The 27,292-nt window shown below is 38.5% G+C and overlaps 2 protein-coding genes across 4 annotated transcripts in view; both read left to right on the top strand.

The window, feature by feature from the left end:
• Positions 1–283: 283 nt before the first annotated feature.
• On the top strand, positions 284–24,487 carry LOC134639687 (ATP-binding cassette sub-family C member 2-like). 2 transcript variants are annotated; one of them, XM_063491019.1, is made up of 32 exons: positions 284–328; positions 830–1,006; positions 4,354–4,494; positions 4,577–4,714; positions 4,896–5,018; positions 5,121–5,176; positions 5,262–5,517; positions 5,670–5,848; positions 6,927–7,104; positions 7,717–7,971; positions 8,278–8,343; positions 8,517–8,654; positions 8,735–8,881; positions 8,961–9,045; positions 9,165–9,231; positions 9,387–9,513; positions 11,132–11,308; positions 11,512–11,679; positions 13,020–13,203; positions 13,434–13,569; positions 13,667–13,769; positions 13,855–14,074; positions 15,439–15,593; positions 17,652–17,807; positions 17,910–18,109; positions 18,219–18,345; positions 18,462–18,563; positions 19,396–19,539; positions 22,381–22,539; positions 22,626–22,792; positions 23,015–23,209; positions 24,330–24,487. In XM_063491019.1, exons 1-32 carry the CDS (start codon positions 284–286, stop codon positions 24,457–24,459), a joined length of 4,701 nt encoding a protein of 1,566 aa, XP_063347089.1. In that variant the 3' UTR covers positions 24,460–24,487. The 2 variants fall into 2 exon arrangements, with proteins under 2 accessions (XP_063347089.1, XP_063347090.1); XM_063491020.1 differs by having other exon boundaries at positions 13,020–13,223; positions 13,445–13,569.
• A 1,328-nt stretch (positions 24,488–25,815) lies between these two features.
• Positions 25,816–27,292, top strand: part of LOC134639829 (ATP-binding cassette sub-family C member 2-like) — a 45,978-nt gene continuing 44,501 nt past the window's right edge. For both annotated transcript variants that reach the window (XM_063491280.1, XM_063491279.1), the window contains exons 1-2: positions 25,816–25,860; positions 26,381–26,557. In XM_063491280.1, the coding sequence (XP_063347350.1) occupies positions 25,816–25,860; positions 26,381–26,557 (222 nt within the window). The remainder of the gene's footprint in view (positions 25,861–26,380; positions 26,558–27,292) is intronic.

Below are 27,292 nucleotides of genomic sequence, written 5' to 3'. Positions count from 1 at the left end.
GTAGAAACCAGGCACAGAATCTTGTGTTCTCTACGCTAATCCAGTACCTCTCTGTTGTATTCATGTCGTTTCTCTGTAGAGGGAATAAGCAACTTTTTTTCTGCTTAAAATACCTCACGGATCAAAGTCCCTTACAGCCACATCCTACAATTGTCAGTGAACTGTGGGTGGACAGAGGAGAAAGCAGCAGTATTTGACTCAAACACAGCAGTAGTGGGGCAGAGGGTGAGAGGCGTCGACTTGTCTGATCAGCTGAGGTTGACTGAAGCTATCACTGTAAAGCATGTGTGCGGCAGCTCTGGAGGAGTACTGTGGGTCCACCTTTTGGGTGAGTTAAACAGAAACACTGAGGATTTTAGGTAAATTCAAACAAACATATAAGAGTAGTAACATACAAAGTAAACTGTCTGGAATGTATGTTGAGAATGACAGCAAATAGCCATAATAACACCTTATAATACCATGTCAGGGACATGTTGATGTTGAAGTTGGTATTGAAGTTTGTGGTGGTTTTTTTTGAAGATCTTTATTTCTTTTTTATGCTTTGGAGACATAAAAGCTTTAAGACAAGTGTAAAAAGGGTAAAAAGCTGTTCATGTTATTGTGTCAGCCCGTTCAACACAGACTGGACAAACAAGAAGGTCATGGTTTCTATTTGTCATAGCAACTATGAAAGACATCTTCCAAATATGCAGAAAAGAAAATGATTAACTTTCTGGTTTCAGAAAGTTTCTGGTTTCAGAAAGTTGATCAGTTGCGCTTCATAGTTCCCTTAGAAGGGCAGCAGGATTTTGTTATGTATATGTGTTTGTTTGTATGTGTCCTTCAGAATGCTTCATATCTGAAGCGACCAGACCCAGACCTTCCACTATGTGTGGAACAGACAGTTCTTGTATGGATCCCCCTTTGTTTCCTGTGGCTCTGTGCCCCATGGCACCTGCTGGCTCTCTGTCAGAGCGCAAACGTAAACACAAAACAGCTGTCCAAGCTCTACATCTGCAAACAGGTAAGAAATACTATCTAATAAAGACATCTTCATAAAAAAATTGTTGTTTCAGTTTATAGCTTAGGTAGCTGTCTTCTAGTTTCAAAAGTTTAACCGTATACTGTAAAAAATATGTTTCACTGTAAAGTTTTACAGAATTTACAGGAAAAACTGAATTTCTGTTATTTTTAAATACATAAAATATGAATCAAATTACAATAAAATGACAGTAAAAGATGACAAAATGACATTAAAAGTAGTTTCTGTACTTTCACATGGATTTGTTGTCAGTTAACACATTTGTTGTGTTTTGATAGAAGCATTTGTTGCGCATTCTTTTTATCTTGAGTAAAAGAAGGACGTAGTCTGAATCCAAGTTTCTAATCATTTATTGCCTCAAGCAGGGCAAACCATAAGATGTACATGGATCTCTTTCATTCAGAAAACCACTGTCTGCAAGCAGTTAGCTGTAACCAACTTCCTGAAGAGACTGACCTACACTTAACATTACAGAGAATTATATATAAATTTGTGCTTTCAATTGGTCAAAACTGTTGGGACCTGTCCCCACTCCTCGGGTGAGAGCGGCTGGTGCCTGGCAGGGGCAGGGTTCCTGCTCCCCTGATGTGGTCCTGCACGCATCAAATGCCTGCCCAGCTGCTTGTGAGCCCAGGCTCATGACCAAGCCTGTGGTGCGCCGCCATCGCTTGCCATGCGGTCAAGAAGACCAGCTTCACTGTTGCCGTAGGACAAGCAGCCGGCGTGGTTCGTTGCATGGCTGTGGGGAGGCTGACACACCTGAGCTGCATAGCTTGTCACGCCTCCCCTGCCTATAAGGCTGAACTAGGTCCTGAAGGATATTGTTGTTGGCGAAACAGCCAGGTCATCAGACTCGCCACACCTGTATCAGCGCAGAGCAGGCACACATTGCTCCCCCTCTTGTGTTCAGATGTTGCACCGTCACATGACGTGACTTAGACGCGTTGGGTCTTGTTAAGTTGTTTACATATCATTTATATTTTTACCAGTTCTTGTTGTTGTTGTTGAGAATTTTAATTGTAATTTTTGTAGTATAGTTTCTCAACAGTACTTGTTTGTTTTAATTTGTTTACTGGTTTGCACTTTTTATTTAAGATTTTTCTAGAAAAAAAATTGATCATATTCATTTTCTATAAGCATTTTCTATTTAATTATAAAATTTGTCCTAATTATGTCCTGGGATTTAACTATTTAATAACAAAAAAGGAAACATCACAAAAAACATTTAAGGTCATGAAAATTAATTGAGACTTAGCAATGCAATGACACATCCACCTTCTTTATTTAAAAGTATCGATATCAGTATCGGTATCGGTGATACTGGCCCGTATTTACTTGGTATCAGATCGATACCAACATATGCACTATTACATACCACAAGTTTAAATACCTTCTACAGAAACAAAAGGCAATGCACAGCTGTTTTAACACCTTTGGTTTCCCCCAAAGAACGAGTTCACGCTCCCCTGTTACCTCTTGGAGATGGACAAAAGACTCCACTACCTGTGGGATTACCCCCTGTCATTCAAAAATCTCCTCATGACGATTTCTAGGAAGCCAAGTGGTAGAACCCTTTGCCGTAACCCCTCTCTGGGTTGCCAGCTGTATTGGAAATGGTCCCTACTTCTCACTGGTCCTCTTGAAGCCTTTGGATGCGCCTTTTGGATGATTTCCTTCCGTAACACTCCCCGGTCACTGCACCTGTAATTTTAAAATGAAAACTACCCCAGAAAACCCTCTTTTGCCACATGTTCCTTGCCATGTGTCAATTTAACACAATTAGAGAAGCACAAGAAGATATGCGCATTATCTCTTAAAAAAATTCCAGGGCTTCTCCCCCGGAGTAGATCCGCTCCAGGCCTGTAACCCTATGTTATACAAAACATTAACCAGTGGTGTGTCCTGCTGTAAATCACGTGATTAAATCATATGATTAACCCTCTGCTGTGGAAAAAGTGACATGGATGTTAGCACAGCGCATTTCATCATCTGTTTGCACACTTTCTCAGAGTGACCTTTGCATTGTAAATATGATGTCATGAATAACACTGCTGGTAAGTACACACAGAATTTGGCAACTAAAAGGTTAAGTCTGCATGGCCCACAAGCTCATGCGACCCTAGGATAGCGCTGTCATCTTCCTGCTCCTGTAAAACAAAAAACGTACATACATCCACCCTTTTCCCCACTGTCTGGGTGGAGTAGGTGCAGTCTTGAGGACTTTTGTCCCCACTGTCAGTCCAGTCAGTCCCCTCATGTTTATTGCTGATAGCAGAACTTCTACTACTACTACTTCTACTACTACTATCTGATCTTCATGAGCTTCATTGCATGTGTGTCTGTGTTAGTAGGATTAATGCATTTATACTTATTTTTGTCATTTTTGTGTACCTCTCCTCTTTGCGGTGCTCCAGACACTTTCTCAATTCTACACTCCAAGGCAGTTGGTTTTTCTCTCCAGGCTCCTTAACCCAATTTCATTTCCCACACTAAAACAACAGTGTTCCTCCATGTGTCCTCCCCCTCCTGTGGTCTCCTCTCTCCCACCTTGCAGCAGTCCAGTGGCACTCAGTTCTCTTCAGCTTTGTCCTGTGTATTGCCACTGTCTCTTCCATTACCATTTTACTCCAAACGTGGCAAATGTCAAACTCGGACAGTCTTCCCAAGGTACATTCACATAGTGCAGTTGCAGCTTGTTATACTGTGAGTGAGAGTATTGCAATTACAATACAACAAAAAGGTGAATCAATTAACTTAATATTCAGATACATATAAAAATCCATTTTACAGTTGATATAATCAAAAATAAACAGTAAATTGTCAATAATCTAATGAGAATTTCAATCACTGCTTTAATTAGTTCATCTAGTTTAAGTATGTTTTTAAGGGTATTATAGAATCATTTGCATTAAATATGGAATAACAGTACATGAACTCCAACTAATAACAGTCCTTTAACTTCCTAAGACCCGAGCTCTTTCATGTCATGCATTTTTAATTTCTCTTTGCTATTTGGGCTGATTGGGACCTGATGAATGTAAAAACAAAGAATTACCAGATTTATTAATTTTTTTACCCTATTTTTGTTTCTGAGATAAATGAGATCCACATATGAGGATGTTCATTTTAAATTTCGATAGAACAGTGGCAGTATAATGTCCTCGTAGGTGGATATCAGGCCCTTGTAGAGCAAAATTTAGTATTTTGGTCTAGACAACCCAAAATGTGATGTCCACATATGTGGACGCCAGGTCCTAGGAGGTTAATGCAATTTTTTAATAGAATAACATGATTTATTCTCATGTCTGGTCTGTGTTTTCTTCCTTCAGCTTGTGGTGTCCCTGTTGTTCCTGACGGCCATAGCACACCTGGGAGTCACACTAGGAGAAGATTTTGGCCCAAACAGTGACCAATCTTCAAAAAATGCTGGTGTATACTACGCAAATCCAGTTTTATTTGCAGTCACATGGGTAAATAGAGCAACCTTTATATTTATTTATTTAAATTCAAAATGATTTGTTTTTTTATGTTCTGATGTGTCTTCTTTGTTAGATCCTTGTCCTGCTTTGCCATGAAGGATTAAGACGCGAAGGAGCAATAGACTCTGCCTCTATTTTCCTCTTCTGGTTGCTCCTTGTAGTGTGTGACATCTTTCCTTTCCAGACCCTCCTAAGAGAGGCTCTCAGACTGGTATGAGTGAAGACATTTGATCAAGTTGGATTAAAGTAGAAGACAAATATTAGATTTACTCAGACATGGTGCAATAACTTGATATGACTGACGTTTAGCTCTCCATATTTTCCATAACACACCGTTTTCTGTTTCTTCGGGACCCTTTAAAGTTTTTCTTTCTCTCATTTTTGGTATTTAGGGCGAGGTCCGTGATGTCCCACGTTTCAGCCTTTTCTACATTTCTTTTGGGCTTGAGCTGATTTCATTAGTTCTTTCTACTGTGGCTGATATCCCCCCAGAAGCCAAAGACCTTATAAAAAAGGTACCCATTATTTGTTATTAATTTCTGTTTGTTTGTTTTCAGAGGGCGAAGTTCATGAGCATAGATTAAATAAGATACACTGAACCTTGTTTTTATCCACAGAATCCTGAAGCAGGTGCACCATTTTTGAGCAGAATCACATTCAACTGGTTAAACAGGTAATATTAAGGTCAGTATAGTAGGAATCTTAACAAGCACCTACATATGTGCTCCATGTCTTCAGAGTTATCATTGTTTTTACAGTATGGTTTTAAAAGGCTACAAACAACCTCTGGTTCAGGAGGACATGTGGGATCTGAATGAGAGTGATAGCACTGCTTTCATCAATGAGCGTTTCCAGCATTTCATGAAGCCTGAGTTGGATGCAGCTAGGGTCCGCTTCCAGAACAAGATGAAAAAGAAATCAGCTAAAACCAGAGACAGTGCCCAGGAAGACCCACAGCAAAATGGGCTTTCCAGTGGTCTGGGGAAAGGTGTGAGTCAGGATGTACTAATGATGGTGAGAGCATTCAAACAAAAGCACTTTCACTCACATGTACACTATATTGAGCTACAGTCTAAACGGATTTTACTAACACCACTAATCAACATCACTATGTTTTTTTTCTGAATAAATCTCATCAACTGTGCTTGAACGATCTGTTCCTTTAGGAGGAAAGGGGGAAGAGAGAAGATGAAAAGAAGAAAAAGGACAATAAGGAGGAAGAGAACTATCCCAATTCATGGCTGATTACCACCATTTACAAGACATTTAAAAGGATTCTGATTGAATCTGTCTGCTTCAAACTTCTGCAGGATGTGTTAACCTTTGTCAGTCCTCAGCTTCTTAAGTGAGTAAGATATTACAGAACGTTACAGAAATAAAACAACAGATTTAAGAGAAGAACAATGTTGTGCTTGTACAATGTCGCTGGACTTAAAACCAGCAACTCAGCTGTGTTGTACCCTGCAGTGGACTACAGTGGTCTCTTAATAGTTCACTGTTCTGACTTTCTGATGCATACTTTTCAAAAAGACAATCAAATTACTTAAAGGAATTTATGCAATTATCTGTTACATATGTAACAGTTTTACCAAATTTAGGTAAACATAAAAAAAAAACCATTTTGTTCTCTCTTAAGTTTTTTGTTTTTTGTTTTTAGATTTACTTGCTATTACCTTTTAAAATCCTTTGTGTTAACTATTTACTATTGTCAATCTGCGGGACCAGTATCCCAATACAGGAAGTCTGGGTCAGCTCTCTGTTTAAGAAGTTCTAATTGCTGGATGAGTATTACCCAGCAGGCAATGCAGAGTTCAGATGGGGCTGATGTGGCTGAGGGGGCTCGCCCAGCTTTAATGGTCTCAAAATCGTCTGTATGTCTTTCCTGCTTCTCTGATAAAATCCGGGGACCTGAGTATCCTTGCAGTCCTGGCCTCCGTCAGACACATAGTTACAGCGGCTCACCTCTTTATTGGTGCACTTGGTATTTAAGTGGATTAGCTTTAGGGGGTTTGACATTAGGCCTCAACTGTATGTTATGCGTAAATGGCTGAAGTAACCTGTAAAAGCTATTTACATTAAAATGGGTTAACACTCAGATTTTTACCTGTACTGTTTCACAACGGGTTAAAAGGTTCTTCTGGGCGCTCTCTGTTATACTCTACCAAATCCCATTTGCCTCCCCTTCTCTCTCCTTTCAGCAATTAACTATCACTATTAACTAACAGCTAAATCACATATGAATTCTGATTCTGGGTTTAACTGTTATAATGCTACAAGATCCAAGCCAGATCACAAAATCTAGACTCTTACACTACTCTAGTCATTCATAACCGATAACAGGAGTGGCAGGATGAAATGAGGACATTGTTAGATAAGTGCTAAAGATGAAGCAGGAGATTCTTCTTTTTTTCTGTTTTTCCTAGATTGATGATCTCGTTCACTCAGGACAAATCCAGACATGCCTGGGAGGGCTATTTGTATGCAGTGTTGCTGATGGTGGTGGCTCTGCTACAGTCTCTGACCCTACAGCAGTATTTCCAGCGCTGCCATGTGCTGGGGATGAAGGTTCGCACTGCACTTATGGCTGCTGTGTATAAAAAGGTAAAAACAAGAGTGACAGAACACCATTTATTGACATTGGTGTGAAAAAAAAATCAAATGCTGTATAATATAATTACTGTTACACATTAGAAGAAGAAACTTACTAGTCATAATTTTCTGCTTAAGTCAGTTGTCAGATGTTTCACTTTTAAAGAATTTTTATCAGCACATACTTGTCACAGAAAAAACCTGTGTTAGTCTGTAGCTCTAGTTTCCATCAATACTTTTACTAATGATCTTAATGATTAATTTTGTGAGTTCTCAGTCACTACTGGTGAAGACCCTGATTGTATAGCCAATCACAATACATCATTTTTGTTTTTATGAAGTTTTATTAGTTTTTACCAAATCTTGGAAATCAAGAAATGAAGAAAATACTAATTAGACATCAAAAACTATTTACATTATTTCTAAAAGAAAGTCAGCTTTGCTTATTTTCAATATATACGGTTATGGGTTGTTGTTATTTTTTAAGTGACATGAAGATCCATCTCCTGCTTTGCTTATATACAAAAACATACAAAGTAAGAAAAAATATCACTTATCATGCTTCTCTTACTTAATTTCCACCCCACTTTCTAATTAATATGCCTTTTTTATTCCTTTTCTAAGGCATTAGTGGTGTCCAATGATACTCGTAAGGAGTCAACAGTAGGGGAAATGCTGAACCTGATGTCAGCAGATGCCCAGCGCTTCAATGATGTGACCACCTCTATCCACCTGCTGTGGTCCTGCCCTCTGCAGATCATCATATCCATTGTTTTCCTGTGGCTGGAGTTAGGACCTTCTGTGTTGGCAGGACTGGGAATCATGGTGTTAATAATTCCAACCAATGCACTGCTAGCAACCAAGGCCAGAAAACTCCAGGTCAGGGGAAATACTTGCCAAATCTTCTTTGCTTCTGTACACCTCTGTGCGAGATTCAAAATCAAATAATCAAGATGAGATTAAACTGCAAATTGTAATGTTTTATTCAAAATGTTTAACTACAGTATTGTAACATTAATGTGAAGAAAGTAATCTCTGTAACTTTCAACATGCGATTCTTGCTGGTGAAAAAGTTAGTTTTTTTTTTTCAAATGAATTAGATAGAATAAATTGCTGTTCAAAACACTTTATTTAAGTATTGTCTTATTGCCTGTTTAACATGAGCTACATTGTGTCTCTTTTCAGACAGAGAACATGAAGTTTAAAGATAAGAGAATGAAAATCATGAATGAAATCCTAAATGGGATCAAGGTGAGCTCCCTTATTCGGTGTATTCATGGTGTATGTAGATGCCCTTCCTCACATCTAAAGCTTTGATGCTTCATGAAACTGCAGAGACGTCATGAACAATAAGTGCTCTGCTGCCCCACCCTTTCTTCTGCCTCATTGCCTCCTCCCTGTCTTTTTCTTATATCTCCCACCAGATTCTGAAGCTGTATGCTTGGGAGCCATCCTTCCAGAAGCAGGTGGAAGACATTAGAGGGGAAGAACTAAAAGTCATGAAGAAGTCTGCCTACCTACACTCCTTCTCCATTCTTACCTCATGCTGCATTCCAGCTCTGGTGAGTTCTGTCAGAGAGCTTCGCAGAGATTAGAATCAAATGGTAAACAAACTTTTTTCTTAAACTGTCTGTACTTGCAGGTTTCTCTGGCCACGTTTGCAATATTTGTTAGAGTGAGCAACGATAATGTGTTAACTGCTGAGAAAGCTTTTACTTCCATCTCTCTCTTCAACATCCTCCGAGCTCCTCTTGCCATGCTGCCCATGCTCATTGCTTCCATTGTGCAAGTAAGTAAACAGACCTACATCACGCACATGTATCAAGCCTGTGATAACATCAAAGTTAACCTGTTCTTTCAATTTTCAGACAGCAGCGTCTAAGACGCGCCTGGAGAAGTTTCTGGCAGGGGAAGACATCGACAGTGACACTGTGCGCCAAGACCCCAGTTTCAGTATGTTCACCATTAGAATTTGCACTTGTTCTACAGCTGAAGATTGAAGCTTACTCACAGTTTCTTACATGTGAAGATATAGCTGTTAAGCTCTGTCTTGGTCTGTGTTCATTTTTTAGATACTGCTGTGAGCGTATGTGATGGTTCCTTTGCTTGGGAAAAAGATGCAAACCCTCTGCTGAAAGAGTATGTCTGTGTTGGTCATCAAAAAGTTACTAGTTAACTTAATTAACTGTGAGATGTTCACCAGGTTTTTTTTTAGCATTGCTTCAGTTTTTCCAGTCTGCCTATTTGCCCCTGATGTGTTCACAGCATTGAGTATAGTTATTATGTGTGTCCAGTGTGAATTTGGACATTGAGCCTGGTCGGTTGGTTGCCGTAGTGGGAGCTGTTGGGTCAGGAAAGTCGTCTCTTATGTCAGCCCTCCTTGGAGAGATGCACAGTACCAAAGGTTTTATCAACATTATGGTAATGATTTTTTTTCGTTTGTATTTATCAGTGTGCGTTAAAAAACATGCAAAATAAAACAAAAACAAACACATGAAATAAACAATAAAGCATAGAAGACTTTAACAATCACATTACAATATTTTAATTTTTTTTTAAGAATTTTTTTTTAGAAACAACAAACAACAAATTCCTAATTTGTTCAAGGCAGTTTTGATAATCTGGTCTAAACTCATCAGTATTGGTGGAGATTAATTCAGCCACAGCAGAATAAAGAAGTATATTTTTCTACAAATTGAGGCATTTTAGCACAGTTTTTTGTGAAATTGAGACAGAGGATATGCTGTGGCAACCCCTAAAAAAATTAACCAAAAGAAGAATAAGAATTTTTGTTCAGCAAGTTTTCTAATTTATAAAATTAAATTCCACTTTCTTTTTTGTCTTTTCATTACATAAGTGTCTTTACTCTAATCGGAGCTCCTCTTGGTAGGCACTAAATCAACATTATCCAGAACCAACAGTTTCTCTATTACTATCAATAACTTGCCGGTCTCCGTTTCTTCCTCTGTGAAAAGTTTGGGTGTCATCCTCGACAGTACTCTATCTTTCAATTCACACATTAATAATGTCACTCGGTCTGCATATTTTCAATTGCGCAACATTAATTGTCTCCGTCCTTTTCTCACCCCACATGCCACTGCCATTCTTGTCCATAGCCTTGTTACTTCCCGGATTGATTATTGTAATTCACTTCTTTTTGGTCTTACTCAAAAATCCATCCACAAGCTTCAACGCGTCCAGAACTCTGCTGCCCGTATCATCACCAGGACCCCTTCTGTCCACCACATCACTCCTGTCCTGCAGCAGCTTCATTGGCTCCCGGTCAAATATCGTATCAATTTCAAAATACTCTTGTACACATTTAAAGCTATTCATCATCTCTCTCCTCCATATCTCTCTGATCTGGTTAACATCACCGCTCCATCTCGTTGTCTCAGATCTTCTTCTTCCCTTTCACTCTCTGTCCCCTCCCCCCGTCTTGTCACCATGGGGAGCAGGGCTTTCAGCTGCTCTGCTCCACGACTCTGGAATTCCCTACCTCCTGATTTAAGAAATATTTCTACCTTCTCTCTCTTTAAGTCCCAACTCAAAACCCACTTGTTCAAATTAGCTTATCCCACATAACCTCTCCATTCGACTATTTTAAATTTGTTTATGTCTTATGCTTTTATGATTGTGTAAACTCCTTGCTTTTATGTTGCTTTTTACTCTACTGTGTACAGTGACCTTGAGTGTTTTGAAGGGCACTTTCAAATAAATTGTATTATTATTATTATTATTATTATTACTCCAGCTTGGTGTGATCAATTTTTTAGAAAGACAATATAAAACAATGCTAAGTCCACTGGGCAATCCACCTGTTCAAAGAACAGTTTGATCCATATTGAACAGGGAATAACTCAAATCATTTTGCTCACAGAATAAACTGAGTTCAGTGGAATTTTCTAACATTTCTAGTAAAAGAATTGATTTTTTTTTCATCTAGCCATGGTAGTATTTGGTCTGGATGAAATTTTGTGAATGCCAGTTTTTTATGATAAGACAGAGCTGTCTTGAGTAATAGTCTATTTCTTTCCAGGGTTCTCTTGCTTTTGTGCCACAGCAAGCCTGGATCCAAAATGCTACTTTGAGGGATAATATCTTGTTTGGATCTCCACATGAAGAAGAGAACTTCAAAAAAGTAATACAGGCCTGTGCTCTTGCCCCTGACCTTGAGCTGCTGCCTGGAGGAGACCTCACTGAGATTGGAGAGAAAGTGAGTTACACTTTAAATGATTCAGGTTTTAGGTTACACAAATATTTTTCCTTTATGCAAATACTGTGTATAGTGTTTGTTTTAAACACAAGTAAAATATTTGTTTCTCTAATACATGACAAAAAAGTAACAAAACAGAAGAGCTCTTCTGATTATATAGGAAAGGCTAAAAGAGTGTGTCTCTTTTCCTCTCCTCTTTTCAGGGTATCAATCTCTCAGGGGGTCAAAAGCAGCGTGTGAGCTTAGCCAGAGCAGTCTACAGTCAGGCTGATATTTATCTATTAGATGACCCTTTGTCTGCTGTGGACTCCCATGTAGGAAAGCATCTGTTTGAAAATGTAATTGGACCCAATGGAATACTTAAAAACAAGGTTTGTGCTTAAAAACACATGTCAAACATTTGATAATTATTTTACAGGAAAAAGGGAGGAAAAAGGAAAAAAAACTTGCCCATTCCCCATTTAATTTCTTCTGATGAATCTTGACATGAAATACTATCTGCACAGGATATTCCAGCTGTTACTTGCATAGAAAACATGGTGTCTAATTTGTAGTATTTTACCTCATTTTACCCAGGACCAGAGCATTATGTAGAGGTTACAATAGGCTAAATATCACACTAAATGACCAAGATAACTGAATAGCTAATAATGAAAGGTTAGGAATGAAAGCCACTTGGAAATAGAATTACAAGTTAGAAAATGTCACAGCAAGGCAAGCAGTGTGGAGGTGAGATAGGACCCAAAATGCAGGCCCTGACTTAAATGAGAGTGATGACAATACAAACAGAAGTGGTGATGGACTGTGCAGACCCTAAAGGGAAACCTTTGGGAGGTAACACAAAGACCAACAAGCAGAGAGAACAGCACAGAGGAACACAGATGGACCAGTAAAAAGAAGGAGAAAACACAGGGCTTGTATACACACAGGAGCAATCAGGGAATGAGAAACAGGAGGGAGACACAGCTGGGGTTCATTATACATAACGAGACAAGGAGAAGCAAAACTAGACTCACTGCACATAGGACTGGGACTATCAAAATAAAACAGGAACTAAGAGACAATTCACAAAGATGCGGACTTGACATTGAGAGACAGACTGAAGGAACATGACACATGGAACACAAGGAAGACAATGACTTAAACTAGAAACCAGAATAACAAATAACATCAAGAGAACAAAACCACAAATAACCAATAATCAGGAAATAGAAATTAAACCCAAAACACTGGGAAACATGGCTTTATAAATGATTTTTAAATGATTAAACCATTTATTGTCAAGTCAGTCCGTGAACTGAAATATATTCTCTTTTTGATAAATACAATTTAATAATTTTTCATTTTTCTTTCTTTTTCTTTAATAATTACAATGTTTTTGTGAATCCTGTCAGTTCAGTATTTTTGTTATTGTTGAATTTATATTTAATTCTTCTAATAATTGTCTATTAAAAATCATTAAACTTTGGATATCTTTAGTCTATTATTAATTACTATCTCATTTGAACTTTATTAGCGCCTGCTTTAAATTCAATTAATATGCTTTATTACTGCTTTTGCAACACTTCTTATCTGATAGTGAATTTATACTGGTTTTAAAGTCAGGCTGGGAGATATACAGTAGATGTGTTTATATACTTTATAAATAATAATATTTTCATTTATTTGATTGGTGAATGCACTTGAGTCTCATATATCTCTGACCATACAGACTCGTATCCTGGTGACTCATGGCATAAGCTTCCTGCCATACGTGGATGAAATAGTGGTTTTGGAGAATGGAGTCATTTCTGAAGTTGGATCCTATGAAAACCTTCGTGCCAGTGGAGGAGCTTTTTCTAAGTTTCTCGACACATATGCCAAAGAGCAGAGCAATCAGAGAAATTCAGAAACAGGTGATTACAACCTTTTCTTAGTATATTAGCAACATAATCTGCACACATTACATATTTTGTTAGTTGTACAACCAAAACCTATGCTAAAATTATATACCACTAATATGAATGAATTAAATTTCTTTTTGTCATCTTTTATGGATACTTTGTGTTGATGTTGTTCACATATTGACCCAAGTGCCATAAATTACTGCCATATATGTAAAACACCATGTATATTGTTAATTTAGGTGAGGGCCAGGATGCAGCAGACATTGAGCTCTTCCCAGGCGGAGACAATGCCCAACCTGACGGTGCTTCGGAGGACACTGTTTCTCTTACACTGGAGCAAGAAAACAGCATCCGCCGCAGCCAGCGCAATGGCAGGTTCGAGCTTGTTAAAGTTATAGATGAAACCAGGGAAACAGCTTGTTTCAAATAGCATCTTTTGCAGAATGTCCATTTCATTTTTTTTTCATTTTAGTGTCAGATTAAGAAGAAATAATTCCCTTACAAAATCTGCAAATGCTGATGAACCACAGAAAGGCCAGAAGCTTATAGAGAAGGAAACTATGGAAACAGGACAAGTAGCAAAATGTTTTTGTACAAATAGCACAAGATTACAACAAATGATAGCCTGTTTCCTGAGTGCTGTCTCCCGCTGATTTCCAGGTGAAGCTTGCAGTGTTCCTGCAGTACCTGCGAGCCATGGGCTGGGGATATTCTGCCATGGTTTTCCTGATTTACTTCATCCAGACCGCTGCTTTCACCGGTCAGAATCTGTGGCTGAGTGACTGGACCGGTGATTCTGTGGAGTACTACAACATGACATACCCTTCCTGGAAGAGGGACACAAGGGTGGGAGTGTTCGGAGCTCTTGGAGTGGCTCAGGGTAATAGAACAGTCATTCCTTTTGCATTTGCAAATATTTTCAGGTTCATGTAAGTTAACATTAAGCAACTTTATGTCTTAAAGACAGGAAAATTCCGTACCCTGTTATTTAGGATCCACTCATTTTTAGAGCGCTATATAGACAACCTAAACATCCAGTCTTTTTATTGTACTAGAGGACTTGGGCACTGTGTGCGTTAGGTCCTTTGTCACAGGGACCCATGCTGCAAAGTGCATAGGCACCTATAACTTTTTATGTTAATAAGTAGAGACAATTATGAGGAATTTATTGATATACAGAATTCAGTTAAGCTATTTAATGATTAAACTCTGATGGCCCATCTTAGCAAAATGGATTTCCAGCAATAATAGGAATTAGGGGAGACAGTAGAAAGATATGCTTGAAGAAGGTGGGTAGAAATATAATTAAACAATGACATCAGTATGATGATGATGTCATGACTATGACAGTGTGGGAAAGTGGAAGTGTTGTATAATATAGAGTAGGAGCCAAACATCCAGGAAGTAAAGAGATGATTAATTACAGTAATTTTTTTAACTCACTATTACTAAATATAAAGGCTCAAGTTATCTTACTCACTGCAACATTAAGAGAAGCCTGAGGCTGAGTTTATCACCAACAGTTATTTTATTTAAATGGAAAATAAATAAAGGGAGAGGGACGAGATGAGTGAAAAAATACAGAGGAGTACAAAGGGAGGGAAAACATTTGTTATTTATTTGTCCTTTAACAGTATTTTATTTACACCTTTCAAATATGTTTTTTTCTTTTCATATGATATTAAAATCGCAAAACAGTGTGTACATTTGTCATGCAGCATATTTTATTTTAATATAAATAGAAAACTAATGGAAGAATAGTTGATATCAATATACCCCAGGAAAATATTGAAATTATCATTGAATTGTCAATGCTGCCATGGATAACAATGAAATAGTGCCGGTTGCTCTATCATGTTGTAAACTGGGGACAAATTACTGTGTCAGAGTTATATGTTTTATTCCAGCTGTTTTATGTTGTAAATTAAGGACAAAGAATCAAGACTGTCAGTTTGGATCTTGGTTCAGCTTGAGCTCAGCTTTAGATGCAGAGCATATATTGCTGATTGAACTATTTTTTTCCCCATAAAAATAAGAATTGAATATGAAAAAAGTTAAATCCCATTTCTTCTGTCGTTATTGCCCTATTATTATTTTCTAATAATAATAACAGCCATTCTATATCAGTAGGCAGGAAAAAGCACACCTGAGTGTTACTGTAAGTTCAAGGTTCTGTTCACGGTGGATTTGTCTTTGTTAAAAATGTAGTTCTATTATTTAGAAACTTTCTTGTTTTTATTGCAGGTCTCTTTGTGTTCCTTGGCACACTGCTCCTAGCCAATGCTTCCATTGATGCATCTCGTATCCTGCATTCACGACTTCTTAACAACATCCTGCGAGTTCCTATGGTTTTCTTTGACACCACACCTATTGGAAGAGTGATCAACCGCTTTGCCAAAGTAGGGTCTTGTAGTTCACTTTTTAAGGATTCTTTTCATGAATTTCAATATTTATTTTATCTTCTTGTGGCTTGTATGTTTACAAATACAAACTATAACTAGTTTTTAATGTCATTTCTAAAATAACAGTGCTAAAAATTAAAAAACTAAACATTAAATTTAACATTAAAAAAGCTTTTATTTGTGTTTGCTGCAAGTTGTATATCTACTTGTATTATTTAATTTTTCCCACTTTAGCTTAAATGTTTGAATACAACCCTAAATATTCTTAAAATTGTTAAAGTAAAGTAAAAGTAAGTATAATTTTATTTGTATAGCACCTTTCAAGATAAAAATCACAAAGTGCTTCACAGAGAAGCTAAAACATAAAAACAAAAATCAAGCAAAAGCAAGTTTAAAAACATGAGTTTTTAGCTGTTTTTTAAAAGAGACCACTGAGTCCACAGATCTCAAGTTCAAAGGAAGAGAGTTCCACAGTCTGGGGGCCACAGTTACTAAAGCTCTGTCGCCCTTTGTTTTCAGCCTCGTATGATGGACAACCAGCAAGCCCTGATCACATGACCTCAGGGACCTGCTGGGCATGTATGGATGTAAAAGATCACTGATATATGTTGGTGCTTTTCCATGCAGGGCCCTGAATGTCAGAGTCATAATCTTAATCTTAAAGTGAATTTAATAGGGAGCCAGTGCAGCTGGATCAGCAGGCATGTGGCATGGGAGTACTTAGAAGTCTTGGTCAGAAGCTTTGCAGCAGCGTTCTGAACAACTTACAGATGCTCCAAAGAGGCTTTCCATAGACAAGTGAACAAAGAATTACAATACTCCAAACAAGATGAAACAAATGCATGTATGACAATTTCCAGTTCTGAGTGTGATACAATGGGACTCAGCAATATTTCTCAAGTGATAAAATCAGGAGTGGACCAGAGATTTAGCATGAATGTCCAAAGTCAGAGCTGAGTCAAAAGTTACACCAAGGTTCCTGATAGAAGGTTTGGCAAATGTAGAACATGACCCTGAGTTTTCCATAATCCTAGGTACAAATTTTTTAGGAGCACAAACAAGGACTTCAGTTTTCACCTCATTAAGTTGAAGAAAGTTATCAGCCATCCAACTTCTAATGGAGTCCATGCACCTATGCAAAATCTGTAGCTTGTAAATGTAAAGAAACTGTTCGTTCTTTAAGTCTTTCTTTAAAGAGGCTTTCTTCCCAATTGCGTCCTCAAGTATACAGTTCAGTTAAATTTCATTTATCTAGTGCTGACGCACAGTAACAGTCACTAAAGGTACATTATATTGTAATGGCAAAGATCTTACAACAATCGAAAAAAACCCTCAAAAAATCAGATGACTCCCTATGAGTCAGTACTTGGTGACAGTTGGAATGAAAAACATCCTTTTAACAGGAAGAAACTTCTGGCAGAACTAGACTCAGAGACGCCGTCTGTTTGGGGGTGAAAGAAGGGAGACGAAGAGAGCCAGAGATTAATAATAATTAATAATTAAATGCAGAGTGGTGTATAAACACAACATATGAAATAAATCAATATACTGATCAATTTTATTTTATTTTATTTACACAGTACCAAATTAAAACAATTTGCTGTAATGCTGTAATATGGTTGTAGTGCTGTTGTCTCTGTTAGCTGCTGCTACTAAATTCAGCCACTTGTAGAAAAAGGGAAAAAGGAGCTAATTTCTCTTGTATCCTCAAATCCTACTTATAACAGCCAAAGGGTCTTAATGGACTAATAATTAATTATTAAATTATTAAGTCTTTAGAGTGGCTGTAAGACTGTATTCTTTGACTCAATTATAATCTTTGGAATAACTCAAAACTTTAAAAGTGTTTAGTCACTAATGAACATCCATGACTTTTCATTGACATTTTCTCCAATATCCTGACTTTAGCTTTTATAATACTTGACTTCATTCTTCTAGTATTACTTACACTTATAATTTTGCTAGATATGGACTTGTTATGTTTTTAAATGTGCAATAAAATCAATTTGACCTTTGACTTTAATAAATACTAACTCTTGGAATATTATCCCAAAGGACATTTTTACCATAGATGAGGCCATTCCTGCTTCCTTGCGCTCCTGCCTTCTGTGTCTGATGTCTGTACTGGGGACAGTATTTGTCATCTGCCTGGCAACTCCTTTCTTTGCCATAGTTATCATTCCTCTGGCCCTGATCTACTTCTTTGTACAGGTAAGCTAAACAAGGTAAAGAAGATATGTAAAAAAGCTACCCTAACTTTCCTATAATATGAAATGCAAACTGATTTTGTTTTGTCTTTCTCTCTACACCCAGCGCTTTTATATTGCCACTTCAAGGCAGCTGCGCCGGCTGGACTCGGTGTCTCGCTCACCGATATACTCTCACTTTGGTGAGACGGTGTCCGGCCTGTCAGTGATAAGAGCCTACAAGCATCAAGAAAGGTTTCTTAAACACAATGAAGTAACTATAGATGAAAACCTCAAAAGTATCTACCTGCGGATTGTGTCTGACAGGTCAGACATTGAACAGTGTACCTGCAAACACAGATAAGCATGTGATGCTAATTGATGAGACCCTAAAATTTGTTTGTGTGCATATTTGTGGGGTTTGTTTTCTTGACAGATGGCTGGCCATACGTCTGGAGTTTATTGGAAACCTGGTGGTGTTTTTTGCTGCTCTGTTTGCTGTCATTTCCAGAGATTCTATTGACAGTAATGTGGTTGGCCTATCTGTATCATATGCCCTTAATGTCAGTCACAAAAACACTCAGAATTTATCCTTATTTCATCAGTGTTTATATGTGTGATATTACTAAAATGCAGGAATAATGTAAACACAGACCTCTCTCCGGTTGGGGTTCTGCAGGTAACCCAGACCCTCAACTGGCTGGTGATGACGACCTCAGCGTTGGAGACCAATATTGTAGCTGTGGAGAGAGTGAACGAATACACTCAGCTTAAGAACGAGGCACGTAGAAATACTTTGTGAGCAAGACATTATTTATCCATCCATCCATTCTCTTCAGTCTATCTGGGTCACGGGGATGCTGGAGCCTATCCCAGCTACCATAGGGTGTGTGGGTGCTAACTACCATGCTGCCATATGACATTATTTATACTTTGGTTAAATCAAAAATAAATAGGACATGAATTTTAAGATTTCTACAGGCTGTGAGTTTATTGTAACTCTGACAGTTCAACAGGAATCTAATAAGCTTGGGTGCGACATCAACTGCAATGTTTGCCCACTGTACAGTGATAATACTTTTATTCCCAGCTGCTGTTTCTCCACTGTTTCTTAACATACTACCGATAATAGTTCAGATAACTGTCAAACAAACAAGATTTTGATGCAACAATTTCATTTTATGTTTCACTGACATTTGATTTCACATGTTTGAAATCCATCTGTTCTGTTTGAGTTGGGTTGTTTATTCATAATGGCACCAGAGCTGCACTGATTAGCACGTCCCATCATGCCGTTCATACTGAATTTAATCTGAGTTAGAATATAACATTGCACGTGTACACTGGGCCTTAATTGTTAATCTTGGTTGCATATTTTCATTTGAGCTATTTAATTTTTTACCAAGCGTGACATCTTTTTAAGTTTTCTTTTTCTTCTTTATTTTAGTGGTGTATGCATGCATGTCTGTATGTATGGTGTCTGTATAATTTAGTTTCCTATCTATCTTGGTTTGAATATTAATGCACAACATATAAAAGAGCTACCTTAGCTTAATTTGATAACTTTTGTACTATATTACACATGCGTTCTGCTTCTTTTTCTGTTGTTACAGGCTGACTGGGTAGCTGACACTCGACCTCCACACATGTGGCCAGAGGCAGGAAGAGTGCAATTTGAGAACTACAAAGTCCGTTACAGACCTGAATTGGATTTAGTGCTGCATGGAATCACTTGTGACATCAACAGCACTGAGAAGGTATGTGTGTGTGTGCGTGAGAGGGAGAGTCTCCATATATGTATAAAGTTCTTGTAAAAGTTATAGGTTTTACTGTATCTGATATCATGTTCACCAAAGATATAAAAGCATGTACTGCTAAAAAAGAAAAAGAAAAAAAGATGTTGTTTTTGGATGGACATTAAATCATTGGGAAGTTTTTTCTCCCTCATTGAAAAATCCATAATATATAAAATTGTCCCACTATTCTTTTAATTTAAAAGTTTAACTATTAACAACGTGTGCAAGCTTTCTGCTGTCTGAGATTGGCCAACTGTATCTAAAATGTAGCTTCCAGATACAGACCTGCACATCATTTTTTATTTGAGTTTAGAAAAGCTATTTACGTTGAAATTTGTAATTTGGACTTTGTGCTGTAAGACATTGATATTCTATTGTTTGGGATTTTTTTTTATGTTTTATAGACCAATCTATTAATCAATTACTCAAGAAAGATGCCACAGATCAATCTGTGTTGACTGTAATTACATATAATTAAACTGTAAAAATAATGTGAACTATCAGTTTTTCTTTTAATTTATACATTATGTGTATTACTGTATATTATAATCAGCTGTGGTATGTAAACATGTAACTAGTCTATGGGCACTTTTTTTGCTAGGCCCTGGAATATTCAGCATTGCTATCAATACATCCATCTTCTTGCGCTTATCCAGGACCGATTCGCAGGGGCAGCATCCTAAGCAGACTAAGCAGAGAAGCCCAGACCTCCCTCTACCCAGTCACCTCCTCTAGCTTATTCAGGGGAACACCAAGGCGTCCCCAGGCCAGCCAAGAGATATAATCTCTCAATGGTTTCCTGGGTTTTTGCTTTCCTGCTGAGGACCATGGCCTCAGATTTGGAGGTAATGATTTTCATTCCCACCACTTCACACTCGGCTGCAAACCATTCCAGTGCGAGCTGGAGGCCATTACCCGATGAAGCCAACAGAACCACATCATCCGCAAAAAGCAGAGATGAGATTCTGAGACCACCCAAGTGAAAGCCTTCCGTCACTTGGATATGCCTGAAAGTTCTATCCATAAAAACTATGAACAGAAGAGCAGCCCTGGCAGAGCCCATCACCAAACAAGAACTAGCCTGACATTGCTGGCTATGCGGCCCATGCTCTTGCAATGGTTGTATAAGGATTGAATGGCCCGTAGCAATGGGCCAAGCATCCCATACTCCTTGAGCACAGGACACTCCAAGGGACACGGTCGAATGCCTTCTCCATGTCCACAAAACACATGTAGACTGGTTGGGCAAACTCCCATGCACACTCAAGTGTCCTTGAGAGGGTAAAGAGCTGGTCCAGTGTTCAATGACCAGGACGAAAACCGCATTGTTCTTCCTGTATCCGAGGTTCGACTAACGGACAGACCCTTCTTTCCAGCACCCTGGCATAGACTTTCCCGGGGAGGCTGAGGAGTGTGATCCCCCATAGTTGAAACACACCCTCCGGTCCCTCTTCTTAAAAATGGGAACAATCTATCAATCCAGAGGTACCACCCCTGATGTCCACGCAACATTGTAGAGGTGTGTCAACCAGGACAGCCCTACAACATCTAGAGCCTTCAGGAACTCAGGGCATACCTCATCCACCCCAGGGGCTCTGCCACCAAGAAGTTGTTTAACTGACTCAGTGACCTCGCCCCAGAGACTGGCAGGTCCCACAGGTCCCACAGTGCACTATGTATACCCAGAGTATACACAGTGCAGCTAGAGCACATTTTTCCCCTCCTGAGTCGCCTGACAGTTTGCCAGAATCTTTTCAAGGCAGTCCGAAAGTCTTTTGCTATGGTCTCTCTGCACTCCTTCCGTACCTGAGTTTTTGCTTCAGCCACTGCCCGAGCTGCATTCCGCTTGGTCTGTCGGTACCTATCAGCTGCCTCTGAAGTCACACAGGCATCAACCACCCTGTGGCCGCAGCTCAGTGCAGCAGCTTCAACAATGGAGGTGCTGAACATGGTTCATTCAGACTCAATGTCCTGAAGCTCTGCTGGAGGTGTGTGTTGAAGATCTCGCAGACTGGGGCCTCTGCTAGTCATTCCCAGCACACCCTAACTATACATTTAGGTGCACCAGGCCTGTCCAGCGTCCTCCTCCGCCACCTGATCCAACTCACCATCAGGTGGTGATCAGCTGACAGCTCAGCCCCTCTCTTCATCTGAGTGTCCAGAGCATATGGCCACAGGTCTGGTTATACAATTACAAAATCAATCATCAACCTGTGGCCTAGAGCATCCTGGTCCTGCATGCACTTATGGACACTCTTATGTTTCAACATGGTGTTCGTATGGCCAAACTGTGGTTTGCACAGAAGTCCAACAACAAAACACCGCTCGGGTTCAGATCCGGGAGGCCGTTCCTCCCAGTCACGCCCCTCCAGGTCTCCCTGTTGTCCCCCACGTGTGCACTGAAGTCTTCCAGTAGGACAACAGAGTCCCCAATGGATTAGGGTAAGCTCAAACGCTGACAACTTTGAAATATTGGCGTCAAAGTAAAACTGAGTAAAGACTGTCTGCATTGCAACAACATATATCACGGAATTACTGCAAATAGCAGTAATGACTATAAGCACTATAAAATATCTGATGCCCCTGAAAAATGTTGCTTCTTTCTGTAACACATAACATTACTGAAATGTCTAAGATCTTTTACAAACTAAGTAAAGACTGAGTATATTTGCTTATTATTGCATTAATTATTGCTATACTGTTAAATACGATTTATATCCAGAAAGAAAAATTAGTAGATTTTTTTTCAAATATGCGCCAGCTGTTATTTTGATCTTATGTGTTTTCCCTCATTGCATTCAGATCGGTATTGTCGGTCGCACAGGAGCTGGGAAATCAAGTCTTACCAACTGCCTGTTTAGAATTATTGAAGCTGCTGAAGGTTGCATCCTCATTGATGATGTAGATATCTCTAAAATAGGCCTTCTTGACCTGAGAAACAGACTCACGATTATACCACAGGTATACACATAAATATAAACAATAACCTTGTCAAAGAATTTGATATTTATAAAAGTACACTGATATTTGTAATCCCGTGTGCACAGGATCCCGTTTTGGTCTCGGGGTCACTGAGGATGAACCTGGATCCATTTGACAAGTTCAGCGATGAGGAGATTTGGAGAGTGCTGGAGCTCTCTCATCTAAAGAGCTATGTATCAGGGCTGCAGGAAGGATTACAGCATAAAGTGGCAGAGGGGGGAGAAAACCTCAGGTGGGTAATAAAATTAACAATACGGCCTCTGGGTATAAGTTATATATAAGTATAAGTTTTGTACAGTTCGTTATTCTAAACCTTATGTAATGTTCTGCAAAACATACATAAACCTTAATTTTATTTGAACACATGAGAGTCATTTGTGGTTTACTTTTTTCTTTTGCAAAAAAACCCTTAAACCTGGTTCAAGATATCAATGCTTTAATACAATCTTCCCAGTGTTGGGCAGAGGCAGCTGCTGTGTCTGGCTCGAGCACTCCTGAGAAAGTCACGTATCCTAATTCTGGATGAAGCCACTGCAGCTGTTGACCTGGAGACAGACAACCTGATTCAGAACATCATCCGCAAAGAGTTCTCAGACTGCACAGTCCTTACCATCGCCCACCGCCTGCACAGTATCATGGACAGCTCTAGGTGAGTTATACCTTTTCCCTTAACATTTTTGGATGAAATTTTTGGAATTCATGACAATGTTTTTCTAACATGAAGCATAAATTTGGTCTTCTTTTGCTGCTGGCTCAGTGAATTTTGGTCGGATGGTGACGAAACATGTAGTTTCAGAATCTATGAGATATCGGCTTTCAGCACCCGACAGCATGTACATGTACGTGCCGTCGGATCTTGCTTTGTGTTTACATCTTTTTGTGGAATCCATTTACCCTTTGCTCTTTAATCATTTGCTGGTTTAGCTGTATGGCGATTGCTGAAATAGTTTTGTAAGCTTTAAGCTGGCGTTTCTGGAAAATACATTTATATTAAAAAACAGATTTCAGGATTTACTGAATCGATATCGCATTATTCAAAATAAAATCGATTTGAATCGGGAAATCGATTTTTTAAACCCACCCCTAATCATACATGAGAGTAATATTTGACCAAATGATCTAGACCAAGGGGTACTGACTCTCTGTTTTCCATTAGTAGTTTTAACACTTGGACTTTACCTTAACCTAAACTTACTTTACTGTAAGTTACTTTATTTTGGCTAAGATGTTGAGCTGACTATCTGATACTGTGCATTTGTAGGTCTTCTGTGTGTTCTTTTCATTACTTAGATTATTTTGCTTTCCATTTCTGTTCTGTTTTGGTTTATACTTTGGTGTTTCAGCAGTTAACGTAACAAAAGTTCCACATGTGTGAGGTCAAAGTTAGCCTCAATTTGTCAAGAAGTTACATCACTAGTAACTTCACTTGGATTCAGTGAATCTTTAAATGGGTATCTGCTAAATAGTTCTGCTAGTTTAGCAGAACATTGTAAAAGTGAACAACCAGTAGTACAACAGATTGGTCCTGACCTCAACCTTGTAATAAAAGGCAACACTATTTGTGTAACCCTTTAAACTTTGATTCCTTAGAATAATGAGCGTACCCTTTCCCTCCAGTGTCTGTTTGTATCTCCCCTGAGTTAACTGTTCACAGAGACAGCACAAATATTTACACATCAGTTTTCACTTTTGAGCTGGGGCTGCCAAAGCCACACAGTATGAACTTTTCTCAGTGGGCTACTATTAAATCCCGTGTGTCTTTCCAACAGGGTAATGGTGCTTGATGCTGGAAAAATAGTGGAATTTGATTCGCCGAGCAACCTGCTTGAGAAAGAAGGTCATTTCTACGCCATGGCAAAGGATGCTGGGATAACACTAGAAAGCAACACACATTTATAATCTATACTGTTCTTTTAGGGAAGATTTAGGGCCACAATTTGTTGTGTATGTGTTTTATTTGTAGGTTTCATTGTGAAGACCTGATTTTACTTTTATGTAAAGAAACTGACATATGTGTCGTATCTATAGGGAAGAACATAGGGAAAACATATTGTAAATGTAACGTATTTTATGTAAAATAAAATTTCTCTCTGAAATCATGCTTAATTGGTTTTAATTTCAAAAACCTCTTTTTTGATACAATGTTATCAGTCTGTTCATCAGGCCTCTGCATCCATTTACATCCATCTATTAAAACTGGCTTTGGAATGGATAAAGCAGGCTAATATTAAGCTTTGGGAATGGTCTTCCCAACCCTAAAAACCGGGTCTATGCTAGGAAACTCACCCATTTAAACTCTACCAATTCTGTCCAGGAGATGGTCAAATATCCAGCCATAATTATAGCCAAAAATGTTACCCTGAGGTGTAACTTACAAAGGGACGTTTAACCAAATATTAGCGGACACGTATTTATATTTTTGACCCTGTTTTGATTAGAGAAAATCCTAAATAAATTCATCCTGTGCACCCAATTCTTGTTTTTTAAACTGACTCAGGATGCTGTACAATCATTCCATCCTGGAAAAACAGGACTTCAAAGAAATCATTAAAGGGCAAAAAATAGAATGACATTCATATAAATGATGAGTTTATGTATATTTTTGACCACAACTGTATGTGTACTTATGACAAAGTGGAACTAGAGTACTTTTCTTATTTTAAAGTCAGTCAACAGTCATTTATCAAAACCTTACTGGTTTTAAATATTTATGTAGAAAATAACATTAAAAGGGATCTAATGATCCCACTCCCTCCCCATCCCTAAATGCTCCCTCCCCTTCCCCTTTTCAGTGAGTTTTCCCCCTAACACAGTTAAAAGAGCATGGTAAGACTTATGTAAGTCCTTCACTTTTTTTTCCCTCTCTCTGGAGCTTATTTGCGCAAATTACAAACCTTGATTCTGTAAATGATTTTGCTGTATCGGTTGAATGTTCTCATTGACTCACTAGAAGGGCTGTAGTGTACTTTTTGTAGAAACCAGGCACAGAATCTTGTGTTCTCTACGCTAATCCAGTACCTCTCTGTTATATTCATGTCGTTTCTCTGTAGAGGGAATAAGCAACTTTTTTTTCTGCTTAAAAAACCTCACGGATCAAAGTCCCTTACAGCCACACCCTACAATTGTCAGTGAAGTGTGGGTGGACAGAGGAGAAAGCAGCAGTATTTGACTCAAACACAGCAGTATTGGGGCAGAGGGTGAGAGGCGTCGGCTTGTCTGATCAGCTGAGGTTGACTGAAGCTATCACTGTAAAGCATGTGTGCGGCAGCTCTGGAGGAGTACTGTGGGTCCACCTTTTGGGTGAGTTAAACAGACAGAAAGACTGAAGAATTAAGGTAAATTCAAACAAACATAAGACTAGCAACATACAAAGTAAATTGTCTGGAATGTATGTTGAGAATGACAACAAATAGACATATAACACCTTATGATACCATGTCAGGGACATGCTGATGTCATAGTTTTTGGCTTTTTTTTTTTTTTATGCTTTGGAGAAATAAAAGCTTTAAGAAAAGTGAAGCTTTTTACAAGGCAGTAAAAACTTTCATTTTTACTGCCTTGTAAAAAGCTGTTCATGTTATTGTGTCAGCCTGTTCAACACAGATTGGACAAACAGGAAGGTCATGGTTTCTATTTGTCATAGCAACTATGAAAGACATCTTCCAAAATTGCAGAAAAGAAGATGATTAACTTTCTGGTTTCAGAAAGTTTCTGGTTTCAGAAAGTTAATCAGTTGCATTTTTAAGACAACTTTCTGGTTGCCTTAGAAGGGCAGCAGGACTTTGTTATGTATGTGTGTTTGTTTGTATGTGTCCTTCAGAATGCTTCATATCTGAAGCGACCAGACCCAGACCTCCCACTATGTGTGGAACAGACAGTTCTTGTATGGATCCCTCTTTGTTTCCTGTGGCTCTGTGCCCCATGGCACCTGCTGGCTCTCTGTCAAAGCGCAAAAGTAAACACAAAACAACTGTCCAAGCTCTACATCTGCAAACAGGTAAGAAATACTATCTAATAAAGACATCTTCATAAAAAAATTGTTGTTTCAGTTTATAGCTTAGGTAGCTGTCTTTCAAATGTTTAACTGTATACTGTAAAAAATATGTTTTACTGTAAAGTTTTACAGAATTTACAGGAAAAACTGAATTTCTGTTATTTTTAAATACATAAAATATGAATCAAATTACAGTAAAATGACAGTAAAAGATGACAAAATGACATTAAAAGTAGTTTCTGTACCTTTACATGGATTCGTTGACAATTAACACATATGTTGTGTCACGGTCCTGGGTCGGTGACCCAGTGTTTTGAGTTTCTTGTGTCTCTGAGTTTTTGTATTATGATCTTAGTTCCCTTTGTTGCCCCAGTTTATTCTTTAGTCTAGTGTCTTAGTTTGGCTTTCTTGTATTCTCTTTAGTTCTCTGAGTATTTAGTAGCTGCCCTCTGTGTCTCTTTGTTGTTGTTCTCTGTGTTTCTTAGTTGCTCTGTCTCCCCTAGTCTAGTTTGCGTCTGTGCTATTTCCTGTTTTACTTTGAAGGTCCATGTCTCATGTGAGTGTATCCTACTTTGCTCCCTTGTCTCGTCAGTTCTGATTTCTCCCAGCTGTGCTCCCCTTCTGTGTCTCATTCCCCTCGTTATTTCCCAGTGTATTTTAGCCCTGTGTTTCTCTGTCAGTGTCGCGATCTCCCTCATAGCTGTGTGATTTTCCCTGTGGCTCCTTGTGCTTTAGTTT

Source organism: Pelmatolapia mariae, linkage group LG13 (genome assembly GCF_036321145.2).
Source record: "Pelmatolapia mariae isolate MD_Pm_ZW linkage group LG13, Pm_UMD_F_2, whole genome shotgun sequence".
In the NCBI taxonomy this organism is placed as follows: Eukaryota; Metazoa; Chordata; class Actinopteri; order Cichliformes; family Cichlidae; genus Pelmatolapia; species Pelmatolapia mariae.
The sequence above is the reverse complement of the archived record's forward strand: the minus strand, read 5'-3'. Positions and strand labels throughout refer to the sequence as shown.